Source organism: Chiloscyllium plagiosum, chromosome 15 (genome assembly GCF_004010195.1).
Source record: "Chiloscyllium plagiosum isolate BGI_BamShark_2017 chromosome 15, ASM401019v2, whole genome shotgun sequence".
NCBI classification, from domain to species: Eukaryota; Metazoa; Chordata; class Chondrichthyes; order Orectolobiformes; family Hemiscylliidae; genus Chiloscyllium; species Chiloscyllium plagiosum.
The window spans coordinates 64,790,402-64,804,338 of NC_057724.1; the positions used below are offsets into that span (position 1 = coordinate 64,790,402).

General features: G+C 42.8%; 1 protein-coding gene across 5 annotated transcripts in view; it reads right to left on the minus strand.

The window, feature by feature from the left end:
* The window catches only part of ophn1 (oligophrenin 1), a 202,129-nt gene that overhangs the window by 106,251 nt on the left and 81,941 nt on the right, over positions 1–13,937 (minus strand). For all 5 annotated transcript variants that reach the window (XR_006313821.1, XR_006313820.1, XM_043705052.1 and 2 more), the window contains exons 4-5: positions 12,593–12,664; positions 3,723–3,824 (exon numbers count right to left, since the gene is read on the minus strand). Coding sequence is in view for 3 of the 5 variants with exons in the window: in XM_043705052.1 (XP_043560987.1) it covers positions 3,723–3,824; positions 12,593–12,664 (174 nt within the window). In the remaining 2 variants the exon portion in view is untranslated. The remainder of the gene's footprint in view (positions 1–3,722; positions 3,825–12,592; positions 12,665–13,937) is intronic.

Genomic DNA, 13,937 nt, shown 5'->3' on the forward strand with positions numbered 1-13,937 from the left:
AGTAAAGTGTTTTTAAAACATTATTGCAATAAAAACTTTGATGAAATAATTTTCTTTTAAAAGTCTGTTGTCACACGTTTATCAGAACTTTCAATCTACTCCACGTATGTCCTCCGCTAAGAGGACATGTTCTCTCTAAAGCTAGGAACTCAGCCACTCCAAGGTCTACTGATCAAAGCACTAGCCTCTGAATCCAGACATCACTGCCATGCACAGCCAGGAAGAAACTTAGAGGGAACACAGTAGACTGGCTGCCTATTGTTCTTTTCATAAAACGTCAGCATGTGTTCCACCTCTGTTCCACTTTTATTTATTCAGTAAGAGGATGCAGTGTCACTGGCTGGATCAGTATTCATTGCCCAACCCGAAGAGTCATAGAAATACACAAAATAGGAAGAGGGTAGGCCATTCGGCCCTTCGAGCCTGCTCCACCATTCAATATGATCATGGCTGATCATCCAACTCAGTACCGTGTTCCTGCTTTTCATCTTCATTCTGGACTCATTGGGAACATCCGTTCCTGTGGTTACCCAGTCTAGTCCTGTTAGAATGGTGTAGCTTTCTGAGAGATTCCTTGACATTCTTCCAAACTCCAGTGAATATAATCCTAATGGATCCAGTCTCTCTTTATACATCAGTCCTGCCATCGGTCTGGTAAAACTTCATTGCATTCCCTCCATAGCCAAAACGGCGTTCCTCAGGAAATGACACTAAAACTGCACATAATACTGCAGTTGTACAGTTGCAGCAAGACATCTCTACTCTTGTACTCCTACCTCTATGAAGGATAATATACAATTTGCCTTCTTCACTGCCTGTCGTATCTGCATGCTTACTTTCAGCAACTGGTGTACAAGGACACAGGTCTCATTGCACTTTCCCCTTTCCCAAATCAATGGCCATTCAGATAATAATAGACAATAGGTGCAGGAGTAGGCCATTCTGCTCTTCGAGCCTGCACCACCATTCAATATGATCATGGCTGATCATCCTTAATCAGTATCCTCTTCCTGCCTTATCTCCATAACCCTTGATTCCACAATCCTTGAGTGCTCTATCCAACTCTTTCTTAAATGAATCCAGAGACTGGGCCTCCACTGCCCTCTGTGACAGAGCATTCCACACAGCCACCACTCTCTGGGTGAAGAAGTTTCTCCTCATCTCTGTCCTAAATGATCTACCTTCATTTTTTTTTTTAAACCAAATAGATAATCGGTTCTTTTTTTAAATTCACTCATGAGGTGCAGACATCACTGGCTGGGCCAGTGTTTATTGCCTGGCCATAGTGGCCCGAATTTATCCATTTTATACTTCAACTACCATTGTCCCCTCACTCAGCTTATCCAAATCATACTGAGACATCTCCGCATCATTCGCAAATTTCATCCTCCCACACAACTTAGAAAAGCAGATGTTGATATTACAAGTTCCTGATCCCCACCCACACAATTCATACAAATTGTGCAGTCGGTGATATGTTGATAACTCCACCTGCTTTAAAATTGTAGGGTGCAGGCAGTAGGCACAGCTGAAGGAGCAAAATATTATACAACTGTAACAAAAATTTGATAAAAAGGTGGGGAACACAACACAAGCTATGTTCGCTGTTATAAATGCAGTACAGGCAACAAAATGGATTTCCACTCAGTGTATAGAATTTTACAGTAGTAGTTGCTACACTTTAGTCTTCAACGTGAGTTCTCAATACAAAAAGGCAATGAGATTTTAAATTCCACAAAATGAGAGGGGGAAAGGGGGAAAGGAGTGGGGGGGGAGAATAAATTACTCTAAATTCTAAATGTGTTTTCACCTCTAATATTTTTATTCACCAGTGAAAATTACCTCACTTACTTCTGAGTTTATTACAGATTTACTCAGGCAGTTTTCTTAAATTCCAGAACCATTCCCTATATGCCTTTGGCAGTGAATTGTATGCAGCCAATTTAGCTTTCTTCACTGAGTCATAATCCCAAGAAACCACCTCTGATAGTGAAGGATAAATTTCTTGTGCTTTACCTACCAATGTATTCTGCATACACAATGCCAGATCCTCTTTTGCCCAATTCACTTACAGAATCTTAAAAACTCAAAAGTTCAGAAAGAGGCCATTCAACCCATAATGTTTGTACTAGGTCTCCATAGCCCTCTAAATATATCCCGTTCAAATATAAATCCAGCTGCCTTTTGGAAAGTGCTATGCAATCCACTTTCACCCCTCTCCCAGGCAGTGCATTCCAAATCCGAACCACTGAGTAAAGAGGTTTCTCCTCATCTCACTCTTTGCTCTCTTCCTGACAGTCTTGAAATAGTGACCCCTACTCACCGACACACCAACTAGTGGAAACAGAATCTTCTCCTTTACTCTGTCAAAATTGTTCATAATTTTGAACATGTCAATAAGGTTACCTGATTAGATTCTTTACAGTGTGGAAACAGGCCCTTTGGCCCAACCAGTCCACACCAACCCTCTGAAGAAGAGTAACCCCACCCAGATACATTTCCCTCCGACTAATGCACCTGACACTATGAGGCAATTTAGCATGGCCAATTCGCCTGACCTGCACATCTTTGGACTGTGGGAGGAAACCAGAGCACCCGGAGGAAAGCCACCACGCAGACACGGGGAGAATGTCTGTGTGGAGTTTGCACACAGTCACCCGAGGCTGGAATCGAACCTGGGACCCAGGTGCTGTGAGGCAGCAGTGCTAACCACTGAGCCACCATGCCATAATCCACTTCCACCTCTTAATCTTCTCTGCTATAAGAATAGCCTTATTGCTCTATTCTTAGCTTGTAAGTAAGATTCCTCATTTCTGATATCATTCTTGTAAATTCCATTTGAGTTCTACCCAGGACTTTAAAATCTTTCCTTAAGGTGCCCAGAACTGAATACAATACTCCAAATGAGGTCGAACCAATGATTTGTAGAAGTGTAGCATCACTTCCTTACGTTTATACTCAATGCCTCTATTTATAGCCCTAAGGACCCTATAAGTTTCAACTTGGCTGACCACCTTCAGAATTATACAGTTGAACCCCTGAGTTCCCTCTGCTCCTGCACTCCCCTCAAAGTTGGGCCATCAAGCCTTTATTGTCTTTCCATATCCATGTCCTTCTACCAAAATGCATTAAGTCATTTTTCTGTGCATTGAAACTCATCTGCCAGGTGTCTGTCCATTTGGGGAGAAAGTGAGGACTGCAGATGCTGGAGATCAGAGCTGAAAATGTGTTGCTGGAAAAGCACAGCAGGTCAGGCAGCATCCAAGGAACAGGAGAATCGACGTTTCAGGCATGAGCCCTTCCTTTCCTGAAGAAGGGCTTATGCCCGAAACGTCGATTCTCCTGCTCCTTGGATGCTGCCTGACCTGCTGCGCTTTTCCAGCAACACATTTTCAGGTCTGTCCATTTGGCCAACTTATCAATATCCCTCTAGGCATTAGCTCAGTTTCCTCACTCTCCTTTCTTACTGAAGCAATAAAGGGGAAGCATCACCACAAACCCCAGGAACCCCATCCAGGACAAACATATAAATAGAAAGCAGGAGACAACAGCTTCACTTCACTTGGAGGTCGCCACTGATGTTACCTAGCCAGGTAATGAAACGTCTGAATATCAAACCTACAGCTCAGCGAGCAAACCTACACCCTAAAGGGGAAGCAAGAGGGACTGGCAGTGCCAGGGAAGGAGAGCTGCATTAGTGAGGGGAAAAAAAAGACCATTACCTCCAGAAGCTGGGATTCCTTCTTCTTTGAGGAAAGACCCAGGTGTCGGTCAAGTGCAGAGTAGAACTTCTCACTTTCTTTTTCAAATTTTTTCTTTTTTTCCTGCAAGTAGAAAAAAGGTCAGGCAATAGGATTCCACTCAAGGTCCTGTAGCTCTCCTATGTCCCTTCTCCTTTCAAACCTTCACTATCCTTTCAGCTGGATGGAAAGGATTGTCGTTATTCCAAAGAAAATCAATGATGTTCGCCCTCAACAAACATTACTAAAACATACTTTCTGGTAATTATCAGAGCTCTGTTTGTGGGAGCTTGCTGTGTACTGACAGGCTGCCAAGTTTCCTACACCACGCACTTTGGAACCCCCGTACAACGAGAAAGGTGTCACTTTTCTTTTCACGCCAACCTCTATCCGAAAAAAATAATTGGTCGACTTAAACCAAAACCCATCTCAAACAATCGCGAGTTCAGCAATCAACTTCTCCAACGTTTCCTCTTGTGAACCAATCATGTTGTTTTTACTTTTTTGTCCCTTGGTAAGCCAGAAAGACTAAAGGCAGATTTAAAACCCAAGAATTACTCAATATAACAAAAAACAAATGTTGGATTTTGACCCAGCGACAATGAAAGAATAGCAAGATGGGCCCAAGTCTTTCAGGGTGGTCGAGGTCGCAGGTTTTGAAGGTGTTGTCTGCTGCAATGTGTCTCTAAGCTAGTATGCCGTTAAGACACATGCTCATCACTGCAGAACTGCAAGTGACCTGAGGGTATAAAGGTCACATACTCAATCTTCCACATGGGGTTACTTGAAGCATCCACATCTGTTAATGTTAGGCTCGACACAGATGTGCCTGTGAATGTGACGTTTGCATTTAATAGCTACCTGTATTGAAAAGCTACTGGATTCTTCAAATACCATCATATCCACACCTTGTTTGTGTCACGGGAGAGTATATTAGCATTACTGCATCAGGTAAAATACCCTGCTGTTGGCAAATTCACATCAATGTCAAAGCAGTCTTAGTGAGTGACTGCAGTGCATTGTGTAGATGGTACACATGATGGCAACAGTCTTGGAGGGAGTAACTGTTTAAGGTGTTGAATGAGATGCCCATTAAGCAGCTGGCTTTGTCCTGGATGGTATCAAGCTTTGAGTGTTGTTGGAGCTGCACCCATCCAGGCAAATGGGGAGTATTCCATCACATGCCTGACTTGTGCTTTGTAAACGGTGGACACCCTTTGGTGAGTTAAGCAGTGAGTTCTGGCTGCAGTATTCCTGGCCTCTAACCTACTCCTATCGTTATCGTAGTTATATGGTTAGTCCTGTTCAGTTTCTGGTCAAGGGTAACCCCCTGGAATTTTGATATTATGGGATTCAACAAAGGCAATGCCATTGAATGTCAAGGTGTAATGGTTAGATTAGTCCCACGTCTGTACTTCAAGCCTTGGAAATTTTTCCGTTCAAGTATTTATCCAGAACTGCTTTGAAAGTTGTAATTGTAACTATTTCAGGCAGAGGATTTCAGTTCCCAACAACTGGCTAGTCAACGTTAACACTCACGAATGGACACCCCGGCAACCCTGAACTGTTTTGGCTGTCACAATGACACATAACCATGAGGCTATGCTGATACATCTTAGCATTGGTGATCAGCACCTGTCAGAGAGCAAAGCTGGAAGGGAAACTGAGGGAAAAACAAACAGGGCAAAACTAACAAATTTTTTGGTAGCAATCAAAGCAGTGTTTTAAATCAACTGCAGTCCATACTGTTCAGTAACAGGAGGCTAATCAAATCAATTCTCTCCCTCCAGACTCAGAATGGCAGCTGTTATCCGGGAATGAATTGGCTGCAGTGTAGCGATAACACACAGAACAAAGGAAGGCAGATTGCCTGAATGAATTATCGACCATCCAGTTCACCACAAGTCATCGCACACTAATGAACGGTGCATCACAATCACTGAGACAGGTGCCAGTTTCAGATATCAGATCTCAAAATCAAAACAACAATTAGGGAAAAGATTTCTTTTAAAAAAAAAATAAAGGGACTGCTGGTTTCATCTGATCTGGGGCCACATATTTTCAGATATGGCCAGTCTCTCTCTCGGAGAAAGTGAGGACTGCAGATGTTGGAGTCTCTCTCTCTCTCTCCAACCATCTGACCTCCAAATGACTCGCAGAAAGCCTATTTACAGCAATTTGGTTGGGTCTCTTGAAAATGACAGATCTTCATCAACATCCTTGTACCCTAGACAATAAGACATGGCCCATTTCATTCGAACATTATTTTGGCTCAGGGCCCCAGTAAAAGGTTTCCCCAGTGACTTTCTCAATGCCAAAGCTGACAATTACATGAGCACTGTACAACTACATTATTGACATTACAATTACAGACTTGATGCTTGCCAGCAGACCCAAGGGAACAAACTGGTGGCTGTTCCATTCACTGCGACAACATATAATTATGGAGCACCACAAAGATAATGAGGAACTCCCCAAGATGCTTCGCAGGGGTGTTAGAAAACCAGACACGACACCTAAGGAGAGATTAGGCTTGGGGGACTAAAAGCTCAGTTAAAAATATTGGGCATAAATAAGGTAGGGAGAAAGCGAGATGGAGGCGTAGAACAGTGTAAAGTGGCTGTGGAATTCCATCTAAGGTCACAGCCACCAATGGCACTATTAGAACAGGGTCAACCGGCCTGTTGGGGCAGTGTAGATATTGGAGGTTTGTGGGATTGTTGGAGATTCCAGGCAAGGCCCTGGAAGGATTTGAAAACATACGTAGTCTTCTGCCAGCCACAGAACAGCTCAAAGTGAGGTGATCAATACAGTGAGTCAGGCAGCATCCAAAGTGCAGGAGAATCGACGTTTCGGGCACGAGCCCTTCTCCTGAAGAAGGGCTCATGCCCGAAATGTCAATTCTCCTGTTCCTTGGATGCTGCCTGACCTGTTGCGCTTTTCCAGCAACACATTTTCAGCTCTGATCTCCAGCATCTGCAGTCCTCACTTTCTCCCTGATCAATACAAGTGAGGCAGGTTCACCTCTGAATATCCCCAATTCACTCATGGGTGCAAGCAAAAGTCATGCTTCTAAACACAACAGAAGCAAACAGCGAGGAGTTGTTCCTCCAGGTTCCGTTTCATGCTGGGGTGGGTGGGGGTGCGGAGTCCTCTAGCTGGATCTAAGGGGTCCATGAAGAGGAAATCAGCCAGGGTGGCAACAAGAGTGGGAGGGGGTTGGAGACAGATTGAGAGTATTTGTGAAGAAGATTTGGGGGAGGAGGATGAGGAATGGAGAGTAGAAAGAGAGGAGGAGGTTACAAGAGGGACTCAGGGGAGAAGGAGATTGCAAGGAGTGAGAGTAGGTGACTTCAAAAGGTGGGTGTAAGGGGGTAAAAGCTACAAAGAGGGATGTGAAGTAGAAGGAGGAGGGTGACTGAGGTGTGAAGGGGAGAAAAGGGGGGTGTTGACCCGAAGAAGGGGCTGTAAAGGAAAGAGAACAGATATAAACCTGTTCACAATGGAATACTGAGCTAACTGGGAGCTAGGAACACTTTAAATCACTGAAGTAATTAATTTTTTGAAAATGAATAGGGAATCTCTCGTTGAAGGTTATGCAAGTTCAGGAGTTATTGCACTTGGGAGAAATAAATGGTCACGGATCTTAATGTAATCAACAACACCAGGAGTTCAGTAATGGGTCAGTATCCCACCACTTGGATAGAAAACAAGTCCCACGCAGCATGAGTCAGCAGAGGGACACTGTAGCATTCTTTATGCCAATTAAAAAGATCACCCTCCTACCATCTAGGGACTTTAGCTGACTCAGGGGGTGCAGCCATTCCCATAAACCTGTCCGACTGGACAGACAGTAACACCATAAGATATGGGAGCAGAATTAGGCCATTTGGCCCATTGAGTCCAAACCATTCAGTCGTGGTTAACAGGTTTCTCAAACCCATTCTCCTGCCTTCTCCCCCATAATCCTTGATCCCCTGACCAATATACCATGACCTGGCCTCCACAGGCCTGAGTTCCACCCTTAGAGGTGGCCACTTTACTAAAGCCACTGTCTCTGGATGGAGCCCTACGGTAAAATAAGGAACTGCAGAATGCTGCCCTCTGCTGGGAAGCTGCCAGCATTTACCTGGTGGGGTCAGGCCCTCCCAAGGCCAGTCAAACATCAGTAGAGACCAGCAGTGGCCCCGTGCCAAACACTTTGCTGGCAGTTTATTATAACATCAAAACTGCTGATTAAGCAGCTTTTACCAATCCTGGGAATGTGGGCAACATCAGGCTCCCCTCCCAACATGTCCACCTTACTAACCCTCTCACCTTCACAATGGTCTGTTAATATCCAGCTCAATATTTCAGTGAGAGATAACTTATCAGAACGAATAAGGGGAAACTGTTTTCACTGATTGATCTATGATCTTCCAGGCACTATTTTTTTCAGAGGTAAAAGGAATCCAAGCAGTCTATTCTAAAAAAACATTGCAGTGAATTGATGACAATCTGGAATTCACCACATGAAAGAATCTTGGAGTTAGTGTAAAAACAAATTGGAATTGGATATTTACTTGAAAAGAAAACATTTGCAGGGCTGTGAAAAAAGGGACAATCAGATTGGATTCAAATAAAACTATCACAGGATACAAGTGTCACTGGCTGGGTCAGCGTTTCTTGCCCGTTCCCAATTGTCCAGAGAGCAGCTAAGATTCAGCAACATTGCTGTGGATCTGGAGTCACATGTAGGCCAGACCAGGTAAGGATGGCTGATTTCCTTCCCTCACATTAGTGAACCAGTTGGGTTTTCACATCAATTGACATTGGTTATATAGTTGCAATTAGGCCAGCCGTTTGGGCCTAAGATTCCCAAAGCTTTCCAGCAGTGGGTTTTTCCTTGTCTTATGGCTGGATCTGTTTTGGATTAACTGATAGCAATTGGTCACTTTGATTCGTTGAATTTGATTGCTGTCTTGTGCTACAACCAGGATTTTAGAACAAGGTACGTTTAATGGATGTTGGATTTCTTGCTCATCCAGAACTCTGAGATTTAAAAGGAAATCCAACTATAATCTACAGAAAGTAATGATCCAATTACAACTTATACTGGAGCTAAAAGATTACTCACCACACTGCCTCCTGCAATGACCTAATAAGTAGCCAGTATGCAATCCAACATTAAATCACACAATCCACAGGATCCCATATTAAATTCCCTCAAGCAATGGAAGTGGGAAATTTTAACATGGGAATGATTGAGCCAAGGAGGGAGTTGTAGGGATAGGATCAGCAGGGCGTCAAATTTGGCTTTTGCTCAGTAACGTATTTTTACTTTTATTCTAGAACCAAAAGGTGTGATAGAATTACTTTAGGGTTGAGAGAAGGAGAAATTTCTTCACCCAGAGAGTGGTGAGCCTATGAAATGCTCTGCCACAGAAAGCAGTCAAAACCAAAACATTGCACATTTCTGAGGAGGGATTAGATATGGTTCTTAGGCCTAAAGGGCAAGCAAAGAAAGCAGGAACAGAGTTAAGATTTGGCCAATCAGCCATGATCATACTGAATGGCAGAGCAGGCCAGAAGGGGTGAATGGCCTATTCCTGCGCCTTTTTAAAAAAAAAGTTCCTATTTTTTTCCATGAGATATGAATAATAAATGGAGAGGCTTACTATGCCATTCCAAAGGTCAGTTAGAGAGACTATGTCTTGCGTTGGGTCCAGAGTCCAGCAGAGTAAGTACAGTATATTTCCTTTCCTTAATGGACCCTAATTCTTAACAATATTCCACAATTTTATGAATTGAATTTAAATTCCACCTGTGATGGTGAGGGGATTTAAACACTTATTGCAAGGACATTAATCAAGGCTTCTAGAATGCTTGTGTGGTGAGATTACCGTCTCCCTAACGCATACACAGCAGATGACAATGAGATTGGACTCAGACGCGTTTTAGACAGCCTGATAATGCAATTTGCACCAACGTGGATAGATTTCATCTGCCTTTAAAGTACTAAGAGTCACTGTTCTGCATTAGTATCTACAACACAGGTTAGAAAATTAAGGGGCATGAATATTTATGAATATTCATGGAGCAACAGCCCTGAGGGTCTGCGTAACATTCATTTTTATCAGATGGTGAGAGGAAGGGTCAGTAGCAATTCAGCGGGGAACACAGTTTACTAACATACACTTCACTTTCTACCAAAGTTTTCACCCACCCAACATGGTTCATAACCAATGCAAGTGGGCTAAACTGCCAGCAAAGTGTTTGGCACAGTTTAAGTCATACGATAATATAAAGCAATTCAGGAAATTTATCAAAATGCAAGTTGTATAAAAATTAAAACAATTACAAACTAGTAGCAGACATGAAGTAATTGAAGGTTCAGCAACTCAGCAAAACTCGGGACTCCTAATGATAGAGACTTGAGAGGAACCAATACCTCAAAGATTGTAATAAACAAAACCACATCATCATTGTTTGTACAATGAAGCAAGTTGTAGCAAGGAGAAACAGAGTTTCCTATTTCAGATCTTGCCTGTTAGAATTGCTTTTGGTCTACAGAGTCAGAGATCTACAGCATGGAAAAAGGCCCTTTGGCCCATCACATCCACGCTAGCCAAACCTAACTGTTCAAATCCTATTTTCCAGCACTCAGCCCATATCCTTATTTACCTTGGTACATCTAAATACTTAATAGATGTAGAAGGTTTCTGTCTCTAACACTCTAACAGGCAGTGAATTCAAGATGCCTACCATACTTCAAGTGAAAAGTGTTTCCTCATCTCCTCTAAGCTCTCTGCCCTTACTTTAAATCTACACCTTCTATCTTGATCCCTCCATCAAGGGGAAACATTTCTTTCTATCTACTGTATGCCCTCAATATTATCCCCCTCAATCTCCTCTGTTCTAAGAGAAACAACACCCCAGTCCTTTCCACGATTGGCAAGCCGCCACATTTGCCCTCTTCTGCCCAATTGGTCAGTAGACTTAGGAAACCAAAGTAAACCAATTGTGCTTCAACTAGGTCAAGGTGAGAGGGGGCACCTAAAAGTCAATTTCTTGCAAATGCCTGCATTGGACAGCAGTATTTAGATTCCACCAATTAACAGAACAGAAAGAGAGAGAATATCCAAACACATTGGTTTAGACGATCAGCTGCGACGGCATGGCAGTTTGCCAGGACATGCTTAAATGGAGTAAGCAAATCACTCCAAACTCCTGGGGAAAGAAACAGCACTCCCAAGAATCTGGATCATCTGCACTAATTTCAACCAAACTAGATAAACAACACTCAGATGGTTCTCCCCACCCACACAGAAACACTACTCCCATTGAGAACATTAGGAGTTCATCACCCCCAGCCTTGGGTTTCACACACATGAATTATATGGATCACTAGCCTTTTTCACAAAAAAAAGAGTAATTATTTAACAACTTGGCTTCAACAGATACATGAACATTTTTCCTAAACATTGTTCCAATGTGTGGGGTCAGTTTTCTTAAACATTGACTCATGAACAAGGAAATGAGATTGCTCAAAATTTTTCATGGTTTAATTGTATATTCAACCCATTGTTACAACAGAATACAGTTGGCTTCAACTGATCCTCCCAATTAGTAGCCTGACTCCATTTCTTATCTCGAGAGAGAGAAAGAGATGTTGAAGGCAGATCAGCGCAAAGGGCAGTGGAATGCCAACGTTGGATTTTATTCCACCTCCACACGTCAGAATAGAAGGAAGGGAAATTCAGTGCAGGATGTCGTCTGTTACCCATAGCATTCCCCTGTATCTCTCAGTGTCCTGTTTAGAACAGCAGTACAGAGTGTTACCAGACTATCCTTTGGCCTTTGAGACTACAGGGACTTGTTACCTTGTAGTGATTGGAACGAGAGCTGGGTGGATCTCAATAACAAATCAGTTCCCTGACTCAGACAATCAGGGAGCCCTGGCTGACATATAAATGAGGGAGAGGCTTGGAGCTGGCCAAGCACAGCTTATGTACTGTGCATAGGTAAATAAAGGGTCACTTAGTGACAGGATACTGGCCTCCTTGGAAGTTATTTCAAACCTCAAAATGTCCATTTATTTAGGTATTCCAAATGAGTAGCGCTGTCATAAGCCTACACAATGTCAGCTCTTTTTTATTTTGATACTTGTTCATGGATGTGTGTGTCAGTATTTATTGCTCACTTCTAATTTCCCAGAGGGTAGTCAAGAGTTAGCACTACCTTGGTCTGCAGACACGCATAGGCCAGATCAGGTAAGTCAAACAGATTTCCTTCCATAAATGACCCAGGTGAGTTTTTACAACAAAACCAGCAGTGGCTAGCTTTTAAATTCCAGTTTTTATTAAGTTCAAAATTTCACCATCTGCCACAGGGTTGGGAGGATTTGAGCTAAAGGGAGAGGCTGAATAGGCTGGGGCTTTTTTCCCTGGAGCATCGGATACTGCATGGTGACCTAATGAGGGATATGGATAGGGTGGGTCGTTTTCCCAGGGTTTGGGAATCCACAACTAGACAGCACTGGTTAAAGGTGAGAGGGAAAGATTTAAAAGGGACTTGAGAGATAACTTTTTCATGCAGGCGGTGGTGCATGTATGGAATGAGCTACTAGGTGGTGGTGGTGGAGGCTGGTACAATTACAACATTTAAAAAGCATCTGAGTACATGAATAGGAAGGGTTTAGAGGTATATGGGTCAAATGCTGGCAAATGGGACTAGATCAGTTCAGAATATCTGGTTGGTGCAGGTGAGTGGACTGAAGAGTCTGTTTCCATGCTATATGACTCTACGACTACATCGAGCATGTTGGAAAGCTGCGCAAACAGCAAGTTTAACAATATTTTTAAAACACTTACCTTTGCAACTCCAATGTGATCTTTCTTAAAAACTTCCAAGGGTTTAATGAGCATGCTACTGGAATTTTGAATCTGTAACAAAAGCAAGTGGCAACTAAGTTCAAAGTTCACAATCTAAGTCTTATTCTGAAGATTAAGCAAATAGATCTCCATTGTAAAGTGAATGTAGAAAAGAAAGTCAGCACATTGAGAAAAACTTGAAATAGTCGGAATTGAAAAAATAATATACATTATTTCTCGAAGTCTTGCAAAAGGAAAGAGAACAGGAAAGAACAAGTTTAAAAGTACTCTCTAATCACACCAATAGCCACTGAATGTTTCAGTCGTGGACTTGCCAACATTAAGGGCATTTAAATGGTCATTGGATAAACATATGGATGATAGTGTAGGCGAGATGGGCCTTAGATTGGTTTCATAGGTCGACGCAACATTGAGGCCCAAAGCGCCTGTACTCCGCTATAACCTTTTATGTTCCACACTATTTGGATCTCAGCTCTGAATTATTTAACAAAACAGGTTGTAACTTTTTTTTAAAAATTTCATATTCTTCTCTTAACACCATGAAAACAAAATGAAGACTTGGCTTTATTTTCTGGCAAAGCAAAGCAAAAGCAAAAGATCGGCCTGACTGTCCTTCATTTCAATGGAGAGCTGCTCCACAGATACAGTACATGTTAATAGGATGGCAAATGAGTCCTCTAGAATCATGGCATAGGCTCCTGGAATACAGCTCTGGAACCTTATCCAGAGCAGCTAGAAGGCAGTAGAAAATAATTATCCTTGGAACATGAAGCAACGTCTAGGTGGTAGAGGAAAATACAGAGGCAATATTGCAGCACACAGTTGTCTTGGTTAGGGATGGAGGGTTTAAACACAAAGGATGGAAGAGGATGGCGCCATGAAGGTTCATGAACAAAATGTCAGAGCACAGTGGTACAGTCCATCATCATCTGCTGTCATTGCACAACCACTCATCAGTTACAGAAAAACTGAAGAACGAACAGTTATTGTGGTTCTGTTTGCCAAGCTGGGAATTTGTGTTGCAGACGTTTCGTCCCCTGTCTAGGTGACATCCTCAGTGCTTGGGAGCCTCCTGTGAAGCTCTTCTGTGATGTTTCCTCCAGCATTTGTAGTGGTTTGTACCTGCCGCTTCCAGTTGTCAGTTCCAGCTGTCCGCTGCAGTGGCCGGTATATTGGGTCCAGGTCGATGTGCTTATTGATTGAATCTGTGGATGAGTGCCATGCCTCTAGGAATTCCCTGGCTGTTCTCTGTTTGGCTTGTCCTATAATAGTAGTGTTGTCCCAGTCAAACTCATGTTGCTTGTCATCTGAGTGTGTGGCTACT